This window comes from Pteropus alecto, unplaced genomic scaffold, assembly GCF_000325575.1.
Source record: "Pteropus alecto unplaced genomic scaffold, ASM32557v1 scaffold44, whole genome shotgun sequence".
NCBI lineage: Eukaryota > Metazoa > Chordata > Mammalia > Chiroptera > Pteropodidae > Pteropus > Pteropus alecto.
Window position 1 is genome coordinate 8804913 of NW_006436812.1, and position 26141 is coordinate 8831053.

Here is a 26141-nt window from a genome sequence, read left to right on the forward strand (position 1 = left end):
TCAGATCTGATTAAACATAGGCGCACACACACTGGGGAGAAGCCATACAAATGTGCAGAGTGTGGCAAGGGTTTTGGTGACAGTTCTGCCCGTATCAAGCACCAGCGTGGGCACCTGGTCTTGAGGCCCTTCGGGACAGGTGATGGTATGGCAAGGCCACTCAAGGAGGAACCACGAACAGGACTGGAATGATGGGGTCCAGGGAGGGTGGAGGGCCGGGAGACCAAAGGGGTGATATCTGTTGCTTAAGCAGAGAAGAAAGGGCCTGGGAGTTGGTGGGAGGGAAAAGAGGGGAGGAAATGAGAGAAAGGAGTGAATAGTGATTGGAGACAATGACCTTGAAGCTCAGGAAACTGTCCCAGCTGGGCTTAGTCAGGACCTTGCCAGTGTGATCTATACTCCCAGCTTCTAGAATACTGCCTAGTACACAGTAGGCACTGAATAAATACTTGTTGAATTAATAAACTGGCCTTAGCCTGAGGACTCAAAGAACCCTAAATCCCTGCTGCCTCTTAACCTGTAAAGAATTGATCCTTCCCAACCTTGTCCCTGGGAGACCAGCACCCTGAACCAGAGTTTGTTTGACCTTATGAGCTGCAACAGACTTTTAGAATTTGGGATGACAGAGTTAGGGGCATCTTGATCATCATTCTGATGAGAGTCTTGCTCTATGGCAGGCAGTACTCAGCCTCAGGCCACTGGACACGGTCTTAGCCAGGAAGGGCACTCTTGGACAGAGCTCAGACCTATCTTCCCTGGAGTACCCCAACCCACCCTGACACCTGGACACTGGCAGGATGGACCAGAGAGCAGGGGCATTCCTCTGCTCTAGATGCCAAGCCCAGGTCTTTCTGGTGGACATCAGAGAAAAAAGTGGCTGGGAAAAGGGCAGGACTGTCGTGAGGAGAGGCCAGGGGAGCACCAGGGCCCGACAGCCACATCACCATGTGTCTCCTTGCCAATAAACTGCTACTTGTCTGAGGCTTGGACTTGTGTGTGTGTGTGTGCGCGCGCGCGCGTGCGTGTGTACGTGTGTATGCGTGTGGTCAGGGGTGAAAAAGTTGTCAAAGGGTCACGACAGGCAAAAACTCCAAATAGTGTGTAAACTTGTGTGGGGCCCTTGCCCTCTGAACCTGTCAGAGAAGTTGGCATAGTCAGCCCCTTTCTCGCCTGGTCTGTCAACTGATCCCCAGACCTGAGGTCTTGATGCACACAGGTGCCATCTATGGCACACCATCCAGTGTGACTTAAAAGGGAAAATCGTGCGATGCCACAGGGTGGGGGAGTTCAGTGAGTGCTGTGGCTATGGCGACAGGGAGAAGTGTAGCTCTGGTACAGGCACAGAAGGCCCAACACTGATGCTCTGCCTCCTGAGGAAACTCCTTCCCTAAGACCCTTTTTTACTTGTTGAGAAACAGGTCATTTGCACAGTGCAAGAGAGGGCAAAGGGGATACCTCTTTATAACCCCACCCCCAAAAGCTAGTGGAATCTCAATTTCTAGCTTTTTCCAAGGAGGGTGCTGATGGGGAGAAGGGTAAGAGGAGCTAACCTGACTGGCCAGGGACAAGAAGATTAGAGCAGTTGACCCACTGAAGAAATGAAGTATAAAACTGATTTGCAACTTTGAGGGATTGGGTGTCTCAGCTAACCTGTCTGGGGGAATGCTCTCTGGATAGATGCTATCCCGAGATCTTAACCATCTGCTGGGCCTGCCTAGAAATCAATGAAAGCTTGTTACAGTTCCTCCTGGTCCTCCCACCTCCTGCCAAGTTGTTAAACCCACTTGAAACAGTTTTGCTTTCAAGCCTGAGATTCTTGGAGACTTTGGGCCTCAAGTGTACACACACGCATCCACTTTCTGAAGATCCTCCCTTGTTTCCCATGTCTCCCTCTTTACCAGATTGGCCTCGTAGTCTGTCTGTAGTGAATTTGTAAGATTACATCTGACCATGTCAGTTCCCAATTAAAACCTCTGCAGTATCTCTGCATGTCTTCTCTGTAAAACAGAACTCCTTAGTTGGCATTCAAGCCTTCCATTCATGTGGGTTCAGTCCTGTGCTTTAAATGTTTCCTTTACTCAGAATGTTCCCCTGCTACACACACACTCTTTAACCTCTTCAATCAAAAGCCTTCCCTGGTACTCCAGCCTGGGTTAGAATCCCCTTGATCTGAGCACTTAACACATCAAACACTTAACACTGACAACACACTAATTATCTTCTTTGAGAAGATAATTAGTCACTGACCAGCACTACCTACACTGTGTGCCGGTTACTGGGGATAAAAGGATGAATAAGACAAAGTTTCTGCCATCAGTTTCTATGCAGAATATAGACATCGAACAAATAATTTCAACTGTGATAAGGAAAGGAAGCATACATGCAGGAGAATATCCTACATGATCCAAAGGCCTCTCCAAAGAAGTGGCAAAGGGTGACTCGAAATAAGCTAGGATAGGAAGAGATGCGGGCTCATATGGGAGATCTAGGCAGAGTGAAGAGTCTGTACCAAGTCCTTGGGGATTCCAGAACCGAAGTTCTGGTGGGGCCAAAGGCAAATAGTGAAATGCAATGTAAAGAGTAAGATAAAGATTTCTCTAAATTCAACTTTCTATCTCCCAGTCCTAAAAGAAGCGTGGCACACAATAGGCCTCACTAAATACTTTGTGAACAGTATCCTTGGACCACGATGTGCTCTTCACAAGAGTTTACAATCCTACAAATTTTGTTAATCTGGCACACTCCCACTCCCACTCTTTAACCTCTTATCTCCTCAGTGAGGCCTGTGTCCAATATCCACTCGTTTTAAGGGAGTTGTTCACTTACTCCACTATTCTCTTGCCAAAACACCTTTCCCTATATATGTATTTTTAAATCACAATCTTTACTAGACTATGAGATTCTAAAGAACAGGAACTAGCTCCAAGTCTAGGTAGGTACTTGTACATGTTTGTAGAAAATGGATGGAGTCCTTGTTCACTTTTTGCAAGCATCTGTTCCAAAGTCCTCCCACAGCAGAAGCCCCTTCCAGTATGATCTTTCTTTACTCCCAGCTGTCTCTTCACTGACTGAATCAGGGCAAGCAGGCCTTGCCTTTTGAATTGGGGTTCCAGCCATAATCTGGTCCCTACTTACCTCTCCTCCATCTCCCATACTACATTTCCTCTTGCTAACTCACTTGGCTCCAGTCACACAGCCTTCTTTCTGTTTCTCGAACATGATAAGCTTATTCCCACCTTGAGGCCTCTAGATCTGTATAGAACACTCTTCCTCCAGAGTTTCTAATGGCTAACATTTTCTCATCATTCAAGGCATTTCAAATATTATTTCCTCAGAGATCTCTTGCCTGCCCACATTAAAGAAGCCCCCAAACCATACCACTCCCTATTGGATCATCTTGCCCCATTTCCTTCTTGCACCTATCATTATCTGAAATTATCTTGTATATTTATTTACTTGTTTAAATTTTTTACACCCTTAGAAGATCCGTAGTAGTCAAAATTTTTGTCTGTTTTGTTAACTACTACATCTCCAATACCTAAAATGGGGCATTTAATAGGGCTCAATAAATACTTGATGAGAGAATGAACACAATCAAAGTGGCTTTGGGGATCTCAACTGTGAGTATCCAGGCATTTGCTCCCTTATTTCAGCTCTGGGTAAGAGCAAAAATTTGACCAGATACAAACCCAACATCCAAATTATGCCCTGGGCTCTGCAGGCTGAGGCTCAGGTTTGAGTCCTGGCTCTACTACCAATTTCCTCATGGAACCTTATTTCTGAGAGATAATTTGGTGCAACAGAAAGAACATGAGCTTTGGAATCTACTTACCAGCTATGTGACTTTGAGCAAATTACTTAAGCTTGATAAGCTTTAGTTCCATCGTTTGTCAAAGGGAGATAATACTATTGATACCTGCAGAGCTGTTGTAAAGAGACAATGTAGAGGTTGTAAGCACTTACTGTTATTTCTCTTTTCTTTCATCATTTCTGATTCTTAGTTGCCTCATTCATAAACTGGGAAACTTAGATACCTTTTAAAGTGGGAAACATCCCAATTTTTAAGTACTTGAAATTAAAATTTGTAAAGAATCGTTTTTTTTTTTTTTTAATCTATTTTTTAGATGTAAAAACACCGAGGGTCAAACAAGGTACTTCTGTGGATTTGGCCTGTAGGCTACCAATTTTCTACCTAGGCTACTGGTTGTTAGGGATGCTATGACAATGACCCTTACTGTGTAACTTAGGCAAATCACTTTACCTCCCTGAACTTCAATTAACTCATCTGTAAAATGGACCAACCTTTATGTAGATCAAAAGAGATCAACTAACTTATAGACAACAGATGGTGGTTGGTTACCAGGGGGAAGGCCGGCGGAGGGGAAAAGGGGGAAAGGGAGTCAAATACACCGTTATCCTTGGAGACTAGACTTTGGGTGGTGAGCACACGATAAAGTATATAGATGTTATACTATAAAGTTGTACACCTGAGATTTATGTAATGTTATTAACCAGTGTTACCCTAATAAATTTAATTTTAAAAGAGATCAGGTGTGTAAAACGCTTAGCATAACGCTGGCGCATAGTAGGCACACTACACAAGCAGCGGTAGCTTGGAGGGCTGTTGATTTGGGAAATGTGTTTTCAAGGCGCAAGATATTTCAGAGACCAAGAGACCAGAGAGGCGACGCCATGAAAGAAGTAAAAAAGACAGGAAAGAAGGAAAAAGAGGGAAGGGAAGAGGTGAGGAGGCAACAGGGTCCGCCTTCCAGGCGGGGCGCCAGCGAGAGGCCCAGGCCTGGGCGGGAGCGCACGCTTGGCCTTAGCAGAGACCTCCAAGCCCGCCACAGGAGACGAGCCTTGAAGGTAGGTCACAACCAGACCGTGAGGACCTTGAAAGTCGAGGTGGGGCGGCCGGGGGTCCTGGGAGTTGGGGGACAACAGAAGACGACCGCTTTGCCCTCTCCACCCTCCCCGGGTAGTTTGGGCCGTACGCCTGGGTCCTCTGGACACCTCCCCTAGGGGGCGGGGTTATCATATGTGTCCTGACCAATGAATGGGCGTCCCAGAGGCCCCGCCCCTCCCCCGAGCCGCGGCCTCGCAGAGTGCGGGACCGCCCGGCTCCCGGGCCTGGGTTTGCGCCAGCGCGGAATCTGCAGCTGGTGAGTTCGCACCCCCCAGGGTCTCCGCCCGCATCCCAACTCCAGTCCGTGCCCTGGATCTCCCGGCCGCCGACCCAGGCGCCGGGGAGTGACTCAGCGCGGGGAGGGTATCGACTCGCTGGGACTGGCGATTCGAACAGATCAGGGCCTTGAATGCCGGGATGAGTGGGGTGAACGAGTGTCTTCAGAGCTGGTCTCGGAGCAGCGCTGGGGCCTAGGGCCGAGCTGGGGTGGAGGGGAGCGTGTTAGACCCAGAGGCCAGGGCAGGGCGAGAGAAGTCACGGCTGCGCTGCCTTGCCTGGGCCAAGGCCACGGAGGGGGGCGGGTCCTGAGCTTCTGACCCAGCTGCCCGCCCCAGGACACCAAGATGCCTGGCGAACAGCAGACAGAGGAGGAGGAGGAGGAGGAGATGCAAGAGGAGATGGTGCTGCTGGTGAAGAGTGAGGAGGATGAGGGTGAGGAGAAGTATGAGGTGGTGAAACTCAAGATCCCCATGGACAACAAGGAGGTACGTGTCCCACACCCTGGGGCCCGTTGCCCGTAACCTGGTGCAGGTCCAGGCAGAAGCCAGGGATCCTGCCCCTACTTTTTCCTGAATCTCAGACCCAGAATCACGAATTAGCCACCCATCCTTCTGCCCCACCGCCCAGGCTGCCATCAAATAAATGTCATGCCTACTGTGCCAGGCTTTGTGCTGGGAGCTAAAGAATAAATGGTATTCTTGGTTCCCCATGAAGCTTGATGTCTAGCAGTGTTACACTGCCAAGTAAGCATACAGCAACAGTCCTATTTGATGGGGGGCAGGGTGGAAGCCCAGAGCTAGGAACTTAATGCAGACTTAGAGCTGGGGGAGGGGTCAGATTGGGCAACCACAACAGTAACAGCTGACTCTTGGTAGCATTTACTATTCTCCAGACACTGTTTTAAGCACCTCAATTCTATAAGGTAAGTAGTAGTTTTTTCCATTTTATGGGTGAGGAAACAGGTCCAGGAAACTGTACAATTTGATGACTGGCCCAAGGTCTCAAAGTTAGTAAAGGGATGGCTTTTCTGAGACCAGTGAGAGTGAGGGGTGATGTGGGTGACTACTCCATGCAGAAGGAATGGCTCAGAGGGAGTGAATGGGCACTGGGAGAAGTGAGGGCAGGTGGGTCAGTCATGCTGTAGCATGGATGAGAGTAGGGTGGTTGGCAGGCCAGGTAGGGCACTTGGGCTTTATCCTGAGGGTGATGAAGATTTAAAGAGAGGAGTTTTAAGAAGATCAGAATGAGTTAGATTCCCCATCTGAGACCCTAACTGCCACCAGGCATAGTTCTACTTTCCAGAACCCTGCGGGACTCCCACCTCCAGCCAGTGCAGCCCTGAGTCCAGCTGACTCTGCCATGTTTCTGGGCCCAGGCTCTGATTTCTTCCTGCACAGGGGCCAGTTCTCAGGGAAAGAAAGTTCTGCTGCCCCCTAGTGGGTGTGGTGGGCCCTAGGGGGAGGGGGCTGGCTGCTTGGGCCTCTTCTTCCAGTTGAAATAACTAGTTCTGATTTTTTTAGGCCTCCTTGGCCCATCCTCCTAGCTTAGTCTGCCCTGTGGATCTGGCCTTGATCTCCCACTTTGGCCTATAAGTAAAGAACTCAGACTCCAGAACTTAGGGTGGACTTCCACCTGCAACACATACCAGCTGTGTGACCTTGGGCAAGTTTCTGAACCTCTTTGTGCTTCAGTTTTCACATTTGTAAAAGGGAAAGCCTAACAGCACCTATTTTTTGGAGTTGTGAGGATTAAATGAGTTGATACATGTAAAGAGTTAGAACTGTATGGCATATAATAAACACTGTGTAAATATTTGCTGCTATTATTCATTCTTCTCCCTAAAGTTCAGGACATTGGTCTAGGTCATCCTTCTGGAGATTTTTAACTCATTTTAATCAAAGGCCTTTCTGGGCTGAACCCTGGGGCTGAGAGTGAATGAGGAAATCAACATGGGGGCCTAAACAGAGGATTGAGGGCAAACAACTCAAGGCAGTGGGGAAGGCTTCATGGAGAAGGCTTAGTGGGGATTTGGCAAATGGAGGAGGAAAAGAAACAGCAAAAGCAAAGGCCCAGAGGAGATGAGGCCAGGGTAGGTAGGGCCAGAGAGTTAAAGGTGCTGAAAGCCAGCGTGGGAATTGGGACATACTATGTGAGGTTATGTGGTGCCATCAGAAGCCTCAAATCAGAGGAAGGACATTGGATTTTCTCTTTAGAAGAGTCATTGGCTGTTGTGGAACGACCAGGCTATGTAAGGCTGCTAGCCTCCTCTAAGGTAGTGGCAGCAGTGGAGAAAAGACGGAAAGAAGGGGATATTTGAGAACTTTGATTGGATTGGCTGGAGCTAAGGATGGGAAGGTGAAGGATGGGCATAGCTGGTCACGAAAGGTATGTAGGGCTAGACTCTAAATGGTTTGTAGCTGCTAAAAGCATTGGATCAAATCCTAACTCTACCATTTACTACTTTTGCCTTGGCTTTCTCATCTGTAAAATGAGATAATGAAAGTAAGATTCTTGAAAGCCAGTCTGAGTATCATCTGAGTGACTAGATTTGAAGGAGGAGGGTGGAAATGAGGATTACACATATATGTTCCATAAACAGTACTGTGCCCACAAGATAGCTCATTAACTTGCTGTGTGGCCTGAGTCTCAGCTTCTATGAAATGGTGATCTCAATACCTTCCAGTGCTGATATTCTGCGAATCATAGCTACCACCAGTCTAAGGCCAGTCATTGTCTAGAATAAGCCTTAATTATGCTGCACTCAGAGACTGAAGCATTCTCTCACTGTCTATCAAAATACAATCTCTTTAATGAATAGAATGATTTTCTCAGAGGGCTCTATGCACATCCAATCCTATCTCTGTTTAAACCTTTGAGTGATTTTCTTTTTTCCTCAGGATAAAATCTCAGGTCCTAAGCCTGGCATTCAAAGCTCTTCACCATCTGACCTCATGTCCTCGCTTCATCTCTAACTACCCAACACCCATCTCATGCCCCAGCTTCAAACACACCTGACCCTTACTCACCTCTAAGACTTTGCCCATGTGGTCTTTCAGCCTGTAAAACCCTCTTCACCTTTCCCACCTGCTTTCTCCAGGTGTTGCTCTTCTCTCTTCTGGATCAAGTTTCTTAATTTTTAACATGCATACAGATCACTTGGGGATCTCGTTAAAGTGAACATTTTGTTTCAGTAGGTCTGGAGTGGGACTTGAGATGCTAACAAGTTTCCAGTGATGCTGATGTTGCTGATTTGTGGACCACACTTCCTGTAGCAAGGAGCTAGAGGATAGGGATTGTATTTTACCCTTTGTAAAAGAGTATTTTACCCAAAAGAAAAGAGTTCAAGGGAGGGAGATAAGCTGTGTAGGTGACCTCATACTCGTCAGTGAGATGGAATTGCATCATGGCTAAGAGAACAGGTGTTTCGGACAATGACAGACTTTCCATTTAGACCTTGGTTCTACCATTGATTAGCTGTAAGGCCTTGAGTAGTCACTTTCCTTCTGAGTCTTATTTCCTTATTTATAAAATGGAGCTAATGATACCTAACCTAAAGGGTTGTGAGAATTTAAAATGAGGATGAAAAGCACTTAGCACAGCCCCGGGAACATAGTGAGTGCTCAATAAATAGTAACTATTATTATAAATTAGAAAAGTAATGGCTGAGGAGGAAACTGGGAAGTTTGCCCTGGTTAAAGGAAAAAAAACCACTTAAGCAGGAAGACAAAATCATTAACTTCAAATACTTGGATTATCACATTGCTATTCTACATAGTATTTCTATAGTACCCTCTTGTTATAGTGCAAATACCATTCTAATTTTTAAATCTAATCGTAGAATTTAAGACATGTAAGGGCCTTGGATGACTACCTAGTCTGGTATTTATCAAGCTTCAGTTACATTTATATCACTCACCAGCTGTGCATTTATTTAATGCTCTTCAGATAGATTCACAGTTTCATTAAATAAATCTACCTTCATCCAAACAATAATATTGATGAAATTGTGGGTTTCGTGTGATCCATTGTTTTTCTAATATTCGTGAAAATAAATACATAATGATTATGAGATAAAAGTGTGCCTCTGTAACACTTAGAATCCTCTTGTATCTGTGATGTACATACCTTAAGTTGGGAAATTTTTTATCTTACCTAGCCTACCTCACCTTCCTTGGTTCACTCAGGCCAGGAAGGTAGTGACTTGCCTAGGGTCTTAATGAGCTAGACCTGGCCCCTCTTACCAAGATTTTTCCTGGGGCACCCAAAGCCCCTCCTCCTGGAGCTGGAGATGCCAAGAGTACTTATGTGAAGAATTTCTTTTTCATAAGTCAGTGAACTCAGCATAAGGAAATCTTCAAGTTGGTCAAAGTCATCTTAAAAAATGACACCAAAGAAAAAAGGGCTAGAAAAATGTAGATATAATAAGAAAAGTTCTCTGCACAATGGCCAACATGTTGAAATAAACCCAATAGATATCAAAAGCAGGGCAAGACTGGAAATTGTGACCTTGAATTCAGACTGTGCCAAACCGACTATGAGGAGTTTCTTGATTTAAAGTATCAAGATGTATTTTAACCTTGAATCCCTCTTGGAGAGTGCCAGAGACTTGGAATCCAGCCTCTGTCACATCTTGGCTGTGCAAGTGCAGAAAAGCAGTGTAGCCTGTTGGCGAAGGATCCTGATTCTCACTGGCTACGTGAATTTAATCTGAGTCTTGATTTTCAGGGGAGTGACAGGAAGATTTAATACAATAATGTACATAAAATAGCATTGTCAAAGCTTTACACTGTAATATTGGTATCACTATTATCATTATAGATACTGTTTAAACCAGTGTTCCCTTGACTGGTCACTAATTTCCCAAACTGCCTTGTGTTCCAGTTTCTGAGCTGGTTACCAAAAAGTTACTGTCTTTTTACAAGCATCTCCAAGGCCCTGAAGTTGCCTTCCTTGCAATTTAAGAAAGTAAAGGCCTTACTGCTTGCTAGCTGTCACCTACCCTCTCTTAACCTGTTTCCTTATCTATAAAATAAGACTGTGATAACTATTTTGTGGAGATGAATATGGGGAGAAGCTAACACTGTCTTGCTCTTAATATGTGCCAGGTATTTCATTTGGTTATGAATTAATATACCTAATTGCTTGGCCCACAGTAGATACTCAACATCACTTTTGTTGGGATGAGCCTTTTCTAAGAAGAGAGCAATGTGCCCTCAATATGCCTCTTCATTCTACCTTTAGTACAAAATGTTGATACAATTATACAAAATGTTAATACTGTTAATACAAAATTTTCCCTTCACTCATTTCTTACAAAGCATTTATTTTTCTGATTTTACTTTTGGAAGCCTAGACCTCATGAAACCAGCTCATTTTTCAGTTCAGGCCTCAGAATAGTATTTGGGTTTTACCCTTGTCATCTTCTTCAGTTTAATAAATGATAAGTGCTTGATCTTAAAAATTTATTAAAGAGCGTGGACTTGGTCCTGGCCTAGCTTCTAAGACACTATCCTCTCTTATCTGCTGCTTCTCATCATGCTGCCCCAGGCTCTCTCTGCCCATTCCCTGGGTAATCTTGACCAGGCTCAAGGCTTTAAAAACCATCTATAGGCTGACAGTTTACCAATTAACATCTCCAGATTAGGCCTCTCTCCTGAGCTCCAGAAGTGTCAAGGAGGATTGGAGATGTGATCTGAAACAGATCTCACTTACCAAACTTGCTCTTCCCACCATCTTCATCTTTGCAGATGGTAATACCTTTGCAGTTGCTAAACTCAGAATACTTGGGAATAATTTTGACTCCTCTCTTTCTTTCCACGTTATGTCTAACATTTATTAAATCTGTTGTCTCAAATGGCAAAGTATATCCAGAAGCAGACCACTTCTCACCACCTTTACTTTCCACCTGTCACTTGGTCTGATCTAGTCTTCTCTTGTCAGTACTGCAGTACAGTAGCCTCCTCCCGGGGCTCCTGCTTTTGCCCTTTCCCCTCTTCCAACTTAGCAACCTGATGGAGTCTTTTAAAATGAGTCTGGTCACTTAGCTGCTCAAAACCATCTAACATCTCCTCTAATGGTTCCCATGCTTTTTATATTACAAGGCCCTAAGCTAAGAGATCCCCTTCAGGATCACCCCTTCATTTACTCTCCCCCTCATGCATTCTGCCCTTGGCCCTTTTTCTTGCCATTCCTGGAATTTAACGGGTCTTGCTGTTTGTAGCTGGCTTTCTCACCTTTAGGTCTTTGCTCATGTAACATGTTAGGTTTCTTAACCTTATTTGAATTTGCAGGATCCCCTTGATCCCAGCACTCCTTATCCATTCTTCCTGAAAACTGAAATTTAAAAAATTTAATGCTGAATACCTAGTGCCTAGAGCAGAGTCTGGCACACTGTACGCCTTTAATAAATATTTGTTGAATTAATAAAGAATAGAATGACACTGGGCATTGTGATATGTGCGTTAATGCAATATCTCATTTAATGCGCACGGCCGGCCTATGAGGCAGGTACCCTTTTCCTGTTTTACACATGGGGAACTGAGAGGTTGCAGCTTGCGGAGACCCAGGTCTCCGGCTCCCGGGCCTATGGGTCAGGGCTGACCTGTTCCCCCCTTTCCCCGCAGGTACCGAGCGAGCCGCCAGCGCCGCCTGCAGACCCGGCGCGCCCACACACGTGCCCGGACTGCGGACGCGCCTTTGCGCGCCGCTCCACGCTGGCCAAGCACGCGCGCACGCACACGGGTGAGCGGCCCTTTGCGTGCACCGAGTGCGGCCGGCGCTTCTCGCAGAAGTCGGCGCTGACCAAACACGGCCGCACGCACACCGGCGAGCGGCCCTACGAGTGCCCCGAGTGTGACAAGCGCTTCTCGGCCGCCTCGAACCTGCGGCAGCACCGGCGGCGCCACACTGGCGAGAAGCCGTACGCATGCGCGCACTGCGGCCGCCGATTCGCGCAAAGCTCCAACTACGCACAGCACCTGCGCGTGCACACGGGCGAGAAGCCGTACGCGTGCCCGGACTGCGGACGCGCCTTCGGCGGCAGTTCGTGCCTGGCGCGCCACCGGCGCACGCACACGGGCGAGCGGCCGTACGCATGCGCCGACTGCGGCACGCGCTTCGCGCAGAGCTCGGCGCTGGCCAAGCACCGGCGCGTGCACACGGGCGAGAAACCGCACCGCTGCGCCGTATGCGGCCGCCGCTTCGGTCACCGCTCCAACCTGGCGGAGCATGCGCGCACGCACACGGGCGAGCGGCCCTACCCGTGCGCCGAATGTGGCCGGCGTTTCCGCCTCAGTTCACACTTCATCCGCCACCGTCGCGCGCACATGCGGCGCCGTCTCTATATTTGCGCTGGCTGTGGCCGGGACTTCAAGCTACCTTCTGGTGCCACGGCCACCACTGCCACCGAACGCTGCCCAGAGTGCGAGGGTAGCTGAGCCGCGGTTCTTGCCGTGGGGTGCTAGCATCCACATGGGGCAGGGCTCGCTAGGGTGCTGCATTAATCCGGACGACTCCTCCCCACCCTCGCCTCCCTGGTGTGGGATTGCAGGCGTGGCTGCCCTGGACCCGGGAGACATGACAGATCTCCTACCAGGGTCCCTGGATACCGTGCCCACTTTCCCCTCACTACAAACCCTCTGCTCGTGTTAGTGAATAAAATATTATATCCTCACCCCACCCGTGCCTGTGAATGAGGTGAGTGGGGAGAGGAGGAAAGTTGGGGTTTTCCACAGGTTTAGGTGACTTCAGTGAATTGTCGTGGAGACAGGTGGGGCTATAAGCCCAAAAGCATTACTAGAACTGGGTTTGTGTGTGAGGTCATCCCACATTCGGCCTTTGGTTATGTCCTCATAACCACAGATCTGGAAGAGTCCATAAATATAGCACGTTTGTGATCAAACAGGCACTGTATTCTGAAAGCTCAAGAGCTTTCTTGAGCAGCCACGAACGTCATGGAGCTATGTAGTGAAGAGACAAGCAACGGTACAAACTATAGCACTATGCTGAAGGCTTTAAGTGGTTTATTACTGCCATTAGTTCATTTTCATCCTCAATAGCCCAAACTTAGGTGAATCTTATTCCCATTTCTGCAGATGAGTAAGTAGGCACTGACAGCCAGTGAATGGCAAAGCAAACAAGTAAACAGTCCATTGTCATTGGAGCTATGATGGGGGAAGTTGTTGGTTAGATCTTTAATGAAATCTTGGGAGTTTAGAGAGGTTCTTCTTGAGGTGATTAAGTTTAACCTGGTCTTCAAAGCTAAGAGAGATGGGGTTAGGGAAAGTTTAGAGAGAGACCCTGAAATCGCACGTGACTTGATAGAGCTTGCAGACATCCCCTGGTGTGGAAAGTAAGGACAAAAATCAAGGAGGGTGGCAGGAGATAAGATCACTAGGGACCTTAGAAGCCATGGGAAAGGATCCAAGGCAGTAAAGAAGCTTTGAGGGATAAGAAGGGAGGAATGGATCAGACATATTAAGGGGTTAGAGTGGACCTCGGGATGAGGGAGAGATGGGGCAGACTTCATTTCTTGGATAGCTGCAGGTAGTGTCACTGAGATGGCACAGGATGAGTAGTAGTACAGCTGAAGTTGCATGCAATTTTTACACCCCAATCCGGGCATGCTGAGTGTGAGATTAATGTGGAAGGGTCAGGGAGGTGATTGGAAGTGACAGCTTGGGATATCAGGTCTGGAGAGCATGATACCATGTCCAGAAGAAGGTACTCACGAAGAATCTGTGAAAAAAACAGCCAGAGCTCAAGAAAACCAGCAGTGTCTTGTCTGGGAAATATAAAGGAAAGTGTTTCAGACGGATTGGTCAGCTCAGTCAGATACTGCTCTGGTGTCCATTGTGTTCGTAGGAGTTTGGGGAAAGTGGTGAGAGCAGTTTTAGTGGAGTGGTAGGGGTGAAGCCAGCACTGAGTGGGTTAGGGTCTAAATGGGAGAATGAGGAAGAAGAGTAGATGGGTGTAGACAACACTTTTTGAGAGGTTTGGCTGTGAAAACCATGAGGGAAGTAGCAGGAGAACATTCGTTGGTTTTGTCTATAGGGAGACTCAATTATGTTTTATGTGCTGGTGGGAGGGCTAATGGAAAGGAAGAGAGGTTGATTATATAGAAGGGAGAGATCGTTGATCAAGGAGAGGGAATGAAATCAGACCAGTAAGGATAAGGCTCTAGCTATCAGTGGTAGAGAGAAGCAGTGTGGGTTTGAGAACAAAGCCGAAGCAGTTCCAATCTGGATTATTTTGCCTGAGAAGTAAGATCACTGGTTAAGAGGGAGTAAGGTCACTAAGAGGAATGAGGCTAGTAAAGGGGAATGCCTTATTTTACTGATGTGGAAACATGCTCAGAGAGGCAGCAAAAGTAATTTAAAGGTCTTTTTTACTGTTACCCCACCCTATGAGGGAGGCAGGCCACAGGTACCTCAGAAAAGGAAGTGATGTGCCTGAGGTCACACAACGGGGTAAGTCATTCGCACCCAACAGTCTTTAGAGGTGTAATGAGAAATTGGCCTTGGGAGGGCAGGGGAGAAAGCAAGGGGCCCAAGCCCAAGAAGAGTGGAAGCCCTGTTCTGCTCCACGTCAGAGACCTGACCCCAGTTTGTGCTGGGGTCCTAAGGCTCAGTCCTGCCTTAACTGTTGACATTTCCTGCTTTGGGCATCTGAAAGTTTTGAGTTGAAAAAACAGGTAATAATTGCAAACTTACAAAGTACCTACTATGTGCCAGGCACTGTCCTAAGCACTGTACTTTGAAAATCTCACACCTTACAACCCTATCATGTAGATACCATTATTTTCATTTTAGATGAGGAAGCCAAGGTGCAGAAAGGTGAAGTCATTTGATGAACATCAGCTAGCTCTTAAGTATCAAAGATGGTATTTGAATCCAGGTAGCCTGGCTCTAAAATCTGGACTTAACACTATGTACAGCCTCCAATCTGTTAGAGGCCCTGAAGGGGAAAGAAACTTGCCTGAGATCGAAAGGGAACCTACTAGAAATGAGATCTCTGCCCTGCAGGTGGGACATACAATAGACAAACAAGAGAGTTGGGCCCAGAGGCAACTCTGGTGCTCTTCTCCAGCACCTGCTGAGACAGAGCCTCCCTGGCCACCCCAGGAAGAATCCAGAAGTTGCTAAACAAAACTTTTATTGAGAGAAAAATACCAAAAGGCTGTCTTCCAAAGGTTCTTGAACCGTGTACCTCAGGAAATGGGGTCCCCAGGCCAATGATCTGTTAGGAAAGGACTAAAATAAAGTTCTGTGGCCAGGCCATCCTTTGCTCCTCAGATGCCATGCTGAGTTGGAGGACCAAGCACCATATTTCTATGTTGAGGTCGGGCCTGAGGACTCACAGGCAAGGTCTGCAGTCCCTATAGCCTGGTCTTCAGAGGTGGCCTCATGGAGCAGGTCTGTATACTTGCGGGCAGAGCCACGAGACAGATGTGCTGGGTAGCGTCGCTGGTTGGTGTCCATCTTAGCGAGCACTGCTTGGGGCAGATCCACATGGCAGCGGGCTGCTAATGCAACCAGGTAGATGAGGACATCACTAAGCTCCTCCTGAAGAGCTGCCCGTTCCTTGGGGGGCCAGGCCTGGGGGCCAGGCTCCTCATCGGGCTTCCACTGACTGGGGGACAGAACACACAGATAGGCACACACACAGATGTTAGGACAAGCCCTTCACAGCACCCCAGTTCTTGCAGCAATGAACTCCCACCACCTAGGAACTTCCTCCAAGGACAACTCAACGCATTTGGACCCTGAGTAGGGTCAGGGTAGGGAAGAGACTCCAACAGATGATTTTCCCAGACCTTTGTGTCCTTTCCTGAGCCACACAGCGGCCAAGACATCATTTCATTTGTCAAGACCCAATTCTACTTCTCTCCAGCCCTAGCCACTGCCATCCCAGGCTAAATCTCAGACCTGGACCACTGTGGAAGCCTGCTAACTCTTGCCCAGTACCATCTTTCAAAAGCACAAATTACATTTTGTCCCTTCCCTGCTAAAACTCCTCTGGCTGTGTTTGGAATAAAATCTTAACTTTCAACCATGCCCTCCAGGTTCTGCATGAGCTGACTCCTACCTCTTCCTAATGTCATTATCCACTGTTCTCCCTAATTCCCCATCTAAAAGTCACTCTGGCCTTTTCTGTCTTGCAAACAGGCCAAACCATCATGGGGCCTTTGCACTTACTGCTCCCTTTGCCTTGAATGTTCTCCCCACTACTTCCCCCAGACCTTTTCCTCAGCTGCCTCCTTCCTATTATTCAGGTCTCAGCTCAGATTTTACCTACTCAGAAAAGCCTTCTCCTTTTATCTTCTTTCTCATCACCTTGTTATCTTCCTCATAGAATTTATCACAATTCTTGATCTTTAAAATTAGTTTGCTTATTTATTATCAGTTTCCTTGCACTGTGAAGGTAGGAACCATGTCTATCTCGTTGAAGGCCATACCTCATCAGTCTAGAAGACCGAGCACATACCTGATGCTCACAAATCTGTAATGAATAAATGGCTTGCACCCACACACATCTCTTTGGCCTTCATTTCTCCATCCCCACAGTGACTTCCCTGGCTTAGGCTTCACCACCTTTTGCCTGATCTATACTAGCCTCCTCACGGTCTCCCTGCCTTAATTCTTTTGGTGATTCAATCCACCCTGCAGACACTGTGCTTTTTCTACCCCTCAGATCTGGTCAGGTCTTCTGTCCAAACTCTATTGCTTCCTAACTCCAATTTTATCATTCTGGGTTCATATCCCACCCCTCTCCTCCACAGCCCTATCGCTCATTCAGTAGATATCTACTGAATGTCAATTGTGTGCCAGGCACTTGGAACATACCAGAGAATAAAACAGATACAAACTCCTTGCTCTTCTTGGAGAAGCTTACACTGAAGTAATCTCAGATTCTCTCTGAATTTAACCTGCCCTTTCCCATCTCACTACCTCTGCGGATATAGTTCCCCTGCCTGGAATGCCATAGGCAGGTCTTCTATAAAATACCTTCTTTTCCACCCTGGAGGCAGAGGCAAAAGAAGGTTACCATTGCCCCTTCTAAGACCTGGATCTGCCTTGCAGTTTTCACACCTTTCTCTACCAGGAGACTGGGTGCCCCTAGAGGGCAGGAAAGGTGAGTCATCTCTGTATCCCCAGTACCAGGAACAGAGCCTGGCAGTGAGGAAGGAAAATTGAATCCATGGATATTTGATGATCAAATAAATCCTCCCACCCCTCTCCCACAGACCCTTCCAGGAAGCCTCTCATCTACTTACAAGAGCTCTGCCAGCTCCCCCACTTCCCCCACCAAGGCCAGGAGGAGGTTCCGAGGCCGGTGGAACTGGTCCCAGTCTCTTTCAGCAGCAAACTTAGCATGGAGGCAGCGGCTGGAATAGGAGAAAGGCATGGAAGCCCAGGGTTAGGGGATAGGGGAAGAAGCACAGGCGGATACCTCAGTGATATGTAAAGGGGGCATGGGTATCAGAGGACATTCTGCAACTAACTCCTTAGATGGCCTTAAACAAGTCCTGTCTTCTCTATGGGACTATAAAATAGGCACACCCTTACATAGACCCTAAACTCTATGGAAATCTAACAATAGATTTCCATTATTCCATCTCCTGCTGCTGATTCTGAAGTTTCCTCCACCTGGTAAATCCCTATCTCTGCATATCTAAATTCCATGATCTTACAGAGATCTTGCAGGTCCACGGGCACTTCCCGTAAGAAGCCTTCCTTCGTTTCGTGCAAGAAATAATGCCTCCCACCTCTCACTGCCTTTGCCTACGTCCTACATCCCACTCCGGGAGGGCGGAGGTAGTAGCAGCATCTGACCCGGTACTTCCCCGGGGCTGGTTCTAATATTAGTCATCGGGCCTCTCCAATTTTCCCTGCCTCAGATGTGCACTGCTAATCCCATTTTGCAGATGAATTAGAAGGCTCTCCCCAGGTCAGCCAGCAGCTGAGACTCGAGCAGAGCTGCTAGCCTTCTTTCTGACCACGTGAAGGTACCCTCTCCAACAAAGGGAGAAAGGGGGCGATTTCCCCAGCCCAGATTGGGCAAGGATTGCTTACATGTCCTCAAGCGTGGGTTCCGGGCTGAAGCTGAAAGGGCCGGCAGCATTAGTGCGCTCTCTCCCCGTGTTTTCAAGATTCTCCCCGCCCTCCTCCGACATGTCGCCCACCACGCTGCAGTTCAGATTGCACTGGAGAACCCTGCGCTCAGCTCGGAGCCCGCCTACAAAGCCCCTGACCAATCACAGGTGAATTCGTTGCTTCACGGGGCGGAGCCGCAGGAAAGACCAATTATTTATGTGGAGTTTGCTGGACTGGATCAATCTGAGCGAGCTTCAAGCGTGAGCTCTAAGGACTCTGCCCTCGAATTCTTCAGTCTTGGCTAAGCACCTTAAAGGTGTAGGTACCAGATTCGACCAGAGGAAGAGACAAAGGGCAGAGAGCGGGGACAGCGCAGGCGCGTCACTTCCCTTATAGGCGCCAGGTGGCGGCAAAGCGAAATGACGGGGCAGGGAAAGGAAGGGCGCTCCGTAGAGAACCTCAGTAAAGGAGGGTTTAAGCAAGAAAAGGGAATTTATTATAAGGATACAAGAATGTCTCCAGGATACAGCCGGGCCTTAGGAATGAACTGGAACCAGGGCAGCTGTTTTAAGCATTTTCATATTTAATCCTTACAGCAACTCATTTAATCCTCACAACAATCTTATGAGGTAGGTAATATCATCATCTTCTTCGTTATCATCATCATCATCATCATCACCATCATCTCCACTTCAGAGATGAGGAAACTGAGACATTGAGTAATGTCTCAGCTAGTGAAGTGGTGGCCGGGTTTCAAGCCCCGGCAGTTTGGCCTCAGAATTTGTGTTACTATCCACTACACTATATTGCCCCAAATAGTGATAAGTACTATGAAAACAAATTTTAAATGTTACAGTATTTAAACATGAAAAATGGGGGCAACTTTAGAGTGCATGGTCCAGGGAAGAGGTGGTAAGAATTGTTGGTTACCTAGTCAACTGCCCTTTCCCTTCCTCGATTTTTGTAGAACAGTGACTTATTTATTCTGGGGCCACCTTCTCTAGATGATTTTCATGTGGCCCCATTGCCCTTCCATTAATAGATTTATGAGTGAGCATGTGGCCTAGTTCCTGACAATGAGGAGTTAAAAGAAGTCTGTTGGAGACTTGGGAAAGGTTCTTAGTTGTTTGTTTGTTTGTTTTGTTTTTAAGACACTGTATGAAAAAAAAAAAGACAGTGCGTTTCTACCTTTGATGTTGTCATATGAGAATTGGACTGTGAAGAGAGCTAGCCCACAAACTGGAATGGGTAATAGCAAGATAGAAAGGACTTGGATTCTTGATGACATTGTTGGGCCACATATTTTTACAAGTTCCAAAAATGGTCTAATTTAGGATCCTATTTATGTAAATTAATATATCTGTTGGTCAAGCCACTTTTATTGGGTTTTCTGTTACTTGTCTTTGAGAAAGTAACATTTAAGCTGAGCAAAAATCAAGGGGAACAGAGTTCTAGGTAGAGGAAATACCAGTGCTTAAAACAAGAAAGGCTTATCATGTTCTAAAGACAAAAGAATTCTAGTGTGGCAGGATTGTAGTGAGCAAGGGGGAGAGTGGTTGGATGTGGTGTTGGAGAAGTAAACAGAGGCCAATTCAGATCAATTAACCATGAATTTTATTTTATTTTTTATTTTATTTTGGATTTTATTTTATTTTATTTTATTTTTTTATTTTATTTTATTTCTTTTATTTTGAGGGGAAATAAAGTTTACATGCCAGAAAAGTGGATATCTATCACTTTAGCAAGTTCTATGGCTTAACCCAACACAATGACTGCAAGATATATTTCTATCAAACCAGACTGCCTTCATTAATGTCTATTTACAATAGTGCATTCTGCTCTTGTTTGTAATCCTGCAAAAGAAAGAAGCAAGGAGATAAGTTACTGCAGTTGTCCAGCCAAGAGATGATGGTGGCTTGGGCCAAGTTGATGGTGGGTGAAGGTGGAGAAAAGCAAACACATTGGGAACATTTTTTGGAGGTAGATCTGTAGGTTTTGTTGGTTTTGAACTAGGGGCATGAGAGAAAGGGTAGAATCAAGTGTGGCTTACAGATATGAGTGTTGAGCAATTTGGTAGACTGATGATGAACCCTGCTGGGACGAAGAAGATGAGGTGCAGGATTGAACACATGTGACTTCAGGAGTTTGGTTTAGGACAAAGCAAGTTGAAGATGCATGTCAAGTTGGCACATGGATTTATGAGCCTAAGCTTTAGAGGAATTAGAGATTCAGATTTAGTAGTCTCAGTCATTTAGATAGTACTTAAAGTCATGGAATTGGAGAAGAATAACGTACAAGAATGTAAGTAGACAACACCATGATTTGGGGTACTCCAACATTTAGCAGTTCAGCAGAGGAGAAGAGGCGGGAAGAAAATTGACAGAGTGTGCTGTCATGGAGGCTAAGAGATCAGAGTGGTCCAGAATGAGTAAACATGATTTTTGATGCTGCAGAGCTACTGGGTAAGATGAGAGCACAGAATATACCGTTGGGTTAGGCAACATGGAAGTTGGATATGGAGAATGGAGAAAAAAAGATGGGGTCCTGGGTAACTCCTGGGTTTCTGGCTTGAGTAAATGGATGGATAGTTTTGCCATTTTCAGAAAAGAAGACACAGAAGACCGAAGAGTTGGGGTGAGAAGGAAGAAAATGAATTTAGTTTGGGACACTTGGAGTCTAATAGGGCCCTACGACATCCAGATGATGTCCAGCAGGCAGGTGGACATACAGGCCTGAAATTCAGAGCATTGAGCTGTTTTATGGATCTGGGAAGTGAAAGTTTCAGGAGTCAGGTACCTCCCCTAGCACCTTCCTTGGTGTTTGCTAAACTTTTCCAGACAAGAACCCAAACTTTTTTACTGAAATATAAAACACATTTGGAGAGCAGCTTTTCCTGGAGGCCTCTGCATCTCAGATTTTTGAAGAGTTAGGGACCGGGACTTCTAGAGCTCACAGGTCAGATGGTCGTTGGAGATTAACAGAAAGGAGGAGGCAGTCTCTCTGAGACTGCTTCTGCCCTCCTCCCAGGAGTTACCTGGATGGGCTGTAAGGCTCTTGTGAAGCATCCTACAGGGCCATCCAAGTTCTTTGCTCCACAGCATCATCTTCTGAAGACCAACGAAACCTAGCTCCAGCCCAGCTCAGAGTTGGTGGGGGCAAGAGAGGCCCTCATGAGGGAAAGGAAACAGACCTGAACATAAGATTGGCCCTATCATCTGGACTCCTTATCCCAGGCTCTTTCTGAACCCTCACCCCCACATCCAGTCTGTTTTCTTCATTCTTCTCAGACACATCTAGGCAACCTGACCTCCCTTTGGTCAGGGCCTTAGTGTGCTTGGTCTTACCTTTTGGTCCATGTTGTGATTGGCTCTTTATAAGGCTATCCTCCCCCAGAGATTGGGTACCCTAATATTTTCAAATTAAAGGTCTTTCCCCAGTGCTGGCTAATAAATGTTTAATAGCAGAATGGACAGGCTGGGACAGGCAAACATGCTCATGCACATACATGCCATTCTGCTACTCAAAAGAATTTGGCCACTTTCTCCACTGGAGCCAAGCCATGCAGCTGCTCCCAGTAAGGCTCTTTGGGAAACCCTGGAGTGGAAGAGCTGGCAGCAGCTGGAAAACAAAAAAGCTGTGTGTGTGGTGTTGGAGTGGGGGAATCGGGCCAGTCAGAGATCTCAGAGGCAACAGAGTGTGATGGAAAACTAAGAGTCAGGTGATTAGGACCCCACCACCAATGCCCTTGGGAAGATTGGTTCTCTTCTTTGAACCTCAGTTTCCTATCTGTATAATGGTGGCCTTCAAGAAACCTTCATGTGTGTGCTGAGAGGACCAGGACAATATGTATTTTGTTCACAGTTGTATCTTCAACTTATTCACAGCGCCGTTCTTATTGGAGGTAGAGTATAGGTCTTGTTGGTTTTGAACTGGGGCATGGGATAAGGGTGTTGCTATAAATAAAAATATTTATTCTTATTAAATGTTTCAGGGGGAGTCATGACAGGCTTTTGGGAATCTCTTGCTTAGCCCATTCAGGACGAGGAGTCCCCAACACTCTTAGAAGTCATTCCTCAATTTACTTATTCAGCCCTATCTCCCTACACATATGCTGAAATCCAGAGAGATATTCCCTATGCCCTTCCTTCCTTTGCTCTCACAGTTCCATCTGGAATGCCTATCCACATCCTCTGCATATCCAAATCCAAATTCCACCCATCCTGTAGAGCCCTGCTTCAAAGACACCTCCTCTGGGAAGCCTTCCTGAACTTTCTCCAAAAGGAAATAACTTGGTTTTCTATAGTACTCCATCCACTCTAGCTCTCAGGGTACTTACCACTTTTCATCTTAATTTGGGGGTGACTGGTGTCCCTGTTCTAGATCTTCCCCTGGACTGTGTCTCTTGGAGAACAGAGGCAGTGTCAGGCTTTTGTTTCCCTGGGGCCTGGCACTTGAGTAATCAAATAAATACTAATTTATAGGATTGTGTCTTATGGGATCCTCTCCATGACTTCCTTACCATAGGTGGGTATGGCTGCGCCTATTTTACAAATGAGGAAACTAAGGCCCAGAGACTTGTCTGAGATCTTCCAGAAAGACATAGGCTGAAGCTCATCAGCACTCCTCATTGCTCCTCAGCAAGTGAAAGAAGTCTTCCTACCTACCGCAGGGAGGCTGCTCACGTGTGATTGGCGTGTGCTGAGATCACCTTGTCACTGCCTTTCCTTCTGCCCTTCTGTCCTTTCGCTCCATCTTCCTCTTTCTCTTCCTCAAACTTCGACTTCCTCCCTTTTTTCTTTTCTTCCTTGGCTTCTGTCACCTTCCTTACCTCTGTACCAGTGATTCTGTTCTAATTTCTACCCAAGGCCCTGTCACCTCCACTACTTGTTACCTCTGTTTTGCTGCCCAGCCTGTCCTCAAAGAAAAGTTGCATGCCTGCCTTGCTCTCAACCCCTAAACCTTTCTAGGTTAACTAAGAGGGCCCAGGACAGGAAAGTATCCAGCCATTTTCCTCCCCACCCCAAGTTAGAAAATGAGCCAAGTAGAAAGTTGTGTAAATGGACAACCAGGACCAAAGCCCAAATTTCTTCTTCAAAGCCTTGTCTAAAGAAATTGGTGGTACCAGCTGTCACCCTAGGAGACAACAAGAGCAAGGAAAGTGTGAATATAGAGGGTGCTAGGGTCCCCAATGTATACTTCACTCACTCACTCACTCACTCACTCACTCACTCACTCACTCACTCACTCAATATATTCTGCCATCTTGGAGCTTACATGCTAGCAGAGAGAGACAATTATAAAGTAAACCAATAAGTTGTCAAGACAATTACATATTAGGATAAGAGCTATGAAGCTAGTAAATACGGAGAGTAGCTAGGTGTTGGCTGAGGTCAGAGAGAGCTTTTATGAGGAGGTTTAATTTGAGCTGAGCCAGGACTGAGAGTGAGTAAGCTAGGTAGAGAGCCTGAAGTAAGGTTCCAGATGGGGGGAACTGCAGGCACAAAGGATCTTAATTTGTTTGAAGCACCATGAAAAGACTAATGGGCTAGAGTTGAGTGAGAGGTATAGGGAGCCATGAGATAAAGTTAGAGCTATGTAGCAGGAATTTTATGGAAAGCTATTTAAGAGCTTTGAGCAGAAAAAGTGATTAACTTTTTTTTGTTAGTATTTACATTATTAACTATGTAAAAATTTATTGCTGAATACTATATATGATTGCATTTCACTTGTTATACAAGATTTTATTTTTGGCTGGAGTTGGTAACTAACTGCCTCATTTTTTTTTCATTTGCTAGTTTTCTACATTGTTGTTATGTGCCATTGAGTCGGCTCCAACTCCTGGCATGAATGAGTGATGCCCACAATGTCCTGTCCTCAACAGACCTGCTAAGCTCCTGTAGACCCATGCCTATGTCTTCTTTTATGGAGTCAATCCATCTCATATTTGGTCTTCCTCTTTTCCTGCTGCTTTCTATTTTTTCCCAGAATTATTTTCTTTTCCAAAGAACCCTTCTCATGATGTGCCCACAGTAGGACAGCTTCAGTTTTGTCATTTTTGCCTCCAGTGATGTTTCAGGTCTCATTTGCTCTAGGACTCACTTGTTTTTATATGATTATTATTAATTCTTTTTACATCTTCCATTAACCTTCCAGTATAATTTTTCACAAAATTAAATGCATCAATAACCATGTCAGTTCTATTTTCCTTTTTCTGGAAACCTGCCAGTCTCCTGTTCTTGCATGGACTGTTTCTCTCCAGGCTTGCTGTACCTTGATACTTCCTTTCACCTCTTTCCTGGGCCGGATTTTCCTGAATCCCATGTTTTTTTCTTTCTTGGTTTAATCCCTTGTTTTGCTGGAGCACATCTTCCAGTAGTTTCTTGAGAAAGTGTGCATGGGATGAAACCACTTCAATACCTCGCATATCTAAAAGTATCTCTATTCTACATGTTTGAAAAACGTGGCTAGGTATAAAATTATACAGAAAATCATTTACCCTCAGAATTTTGAAGGTATTCTTTTATTGGCTTTTAGCTTCCAATTCGCTATTGAGTTGTCTGATACCATTCTTATCCCCAAACCTTTGTATGTGATCTTCCTTTTTCCCCAGATTTTAGGAGAGCATAGTGATTAGAAGCATAGACTTTGGAGTCAGACTGCCTAGAAGACTGGCTGTGTAACCTTGGACAAATTTCTTAATCTCTCTGCACCTCAGCTTCCTCATTTACAAAATGGGGTTGTTGGAAGTTTAAATGAGTTAATACATATAAAACACTTGGAACAGTGCCTGGCAAAGAGTATGCACTACATAAACATTTGCTATTATTATTAGGATCTCTTTATCCCTGGCATTTTAAAATTTAATAAAATTGGTGCCTTTCCTTCACTCATTATGCTGGAAATTCAAAAGGTATGTGACACACTTTAAGTTTTAGAAAACTTTCTATTATTCTTTGATAATTTTCTTTGATAATTCTTTGATAATTGAACTTCCTGGCTCACCTCTGATTTTCATACATTTTTTTCTATTACTGTGCATTTTATTTTAGTTCTACTTTCTGATAAATTTCCTCAATTTTATCTTCTAAGTCTTCTACTGAATTTTTAAATTTTAGCTATATTTTTCTAAGTACTTTGTTCTTATTATCTTTTTATAGATACTTTATCTTCTTTTATCTCTGCCTTTTTTTCTTCTCCCTGTATTTTCCCTTTCCTGAGTTTTTCTGTTTGCTTTGACTTCCTTCAAACTGGAGGCTTGCCACAAATATCTGGCAATCCTTGACTGCTCATATTCAAGAATGAAGCATTAAAAAGAATGTACTTGAGAGAAGCTTTTCAACTGGGAGGCTTCCTGGTACAGGGATTTTTGACTAGGGGATCTTTAAATATTTGTATTTATAGGTCTTTTTTCTGTGCTTGTTCATTTTCTCCAGGAGTAGTAATGTAAGCTTCCTGGACAATATTTTCAAAAACTGAGGAAGTGGACTGGGGCTTCAGTTTTCAATCTATTCTTCTGTTTTGGGTCATGCCCCCTCTGCTATGTCTGGTGTCCCTGATTTTGCAGTATTTATTTCACATTTTTCAGAAAATAAACCTCCCTCTACTTCAAGGTGAGGGGCAGTCATCTGGCTGTGTGAATGGGGGAGAAATTCGAGAACTCTGAAGATCTGATTACCCTGTGAATAAAATTTCAACCAGTATCTCTGTTTTTATCCTTGACCCGACCTTCTTTAGTACCTCTGGAACATATCTCCTTGCTTCCTGTTATTATTCCCCAACTCTGAAGGCATTTACACTTTGGCTTCCTCTATTCTGCTAAGTCAGTTACCCCTTTTCCACCTACTTTTCATTTTCTAAGAACT

The 26141-nt window shown here is 45.7% G+C and overlaps 3 protein-coding genes across 4 annotated transcripts in view; 2 read left to right on the forward strand and 1 right to left on the reverse strand.

Annotated features, from left to right (window-relative positions):
- ZNF48 (zinc finger protein 48) overlaps window positions 1-982 on the forward strand; it is a 4111-nt gene extending 3129 nt beyond the window's left edge. The window contains 1 exon segment of the mRNA XM_006914123.3: window positions 1-982. This exon segment is cut by the window's left edge and continues 11 nt beyond it. Coding sequence (XP_006914185.1) covers window positions 1-192 — 192 coding nt within the window. The 3' untranslated portion in view covers window positions 193-982.
- A 3053-nt stretch (window positions 983-4035) lies between these two features.
- ZNF771 (zinc finger protein 771) lies at window positions 4036-13091 on the forward strand. Of its 2 annotated transcripts, none has more exons than XM_015590923.2 (3): window positions 4036-4866; window positions 5521-5670; window positions 11809-13091. In XM_015590923.2, the coding sequence occupies exons 1-3, from the start codon at window positions 4693-4695 to the stop codon at window positions 12619-12621; spliced, it is 1137 nt and encodes a 378-aa protein (XP_015446409.2). In that variant the 5' UTR covers window positions 4036-4692; the 3' UTR covers window positions 12622-13091. The 2 variants fall into 2 exon arrangements, with proteins under 2 accessions (XP_015446409.2, XP_006914186.1); XM_006914124.3 differs by lacking the exon at window positions 4036-4866 and adding an exon at window positions 5065-5162.
- Window positions 13092-15320: 2229 nt separating this feature from the next.
- DCTPP1 (dCTP pyrophosphatase 1) lies at window positions 15321-18417 on the reverse strand. The gene is made up of 3 exons (XM_006914125.3): window positions 18259-18417; window positions 17460-17570; window positions 15321-15814 (listed from the first exon to the last, which is right to left on the reverse strand). Exons 1-3 carry the CDS (start codon window positions 18357-18359, stop codon window positions 15514-15516), a joined length of 513 nt encoding a protein of 170 aa, XP_006914187.1. The 5' UTR covers window positions 18360-18417; the 3' UTR covers window positions 15321-15513.
- Window positions 18418-26141: the final 7724 nt, after the last annotated feature.

Coding starts and splice junctions, on each gene's coding strand:
- ZNF771 (XM_015590923.2), top strand. CDS start 4,693: ATGAAAGAAGTAAAAAAGACAGGAAAGAAGGAAAAAGAGGGAAGGGAA. Junction 4,867..5,520: donor ACAGGAGACGAGCCTTGAAG/GTAGGTCACAAC, acceptor TGCCCGCCCCAG/GACACCAAGATGCCTGGCGA. Junction 5,671..11,808: donor TCCCCATGGACAACAAGGAG/GTACGTGTCCCA, acceptor CTTTCCCCGCAG/GTACCGAGCGAGCCGCCAGC.
- DCTPP1 (XM_006914125.3), bottom strand. CDS start 18,359: ATGTCGGAGGAGGGCGGGGAGAATCTTGAAAACACGGGGAGAGAGCGC. Junction 17,571..18,258: donor GAACCCACGCTTGAGGACAT/GTAAGCAATCCT, acceptor CTCCTATTCCAG/CCGCTGCCTCCATGCTAAGT. Junction 15,815..17,459: donor GGGGAGCTGGCAGAGCTCTT/GTAAGTAGATGA, acceptor TCTGTCCCCCAG/TCAGTGGAAGCCCGATGAGG.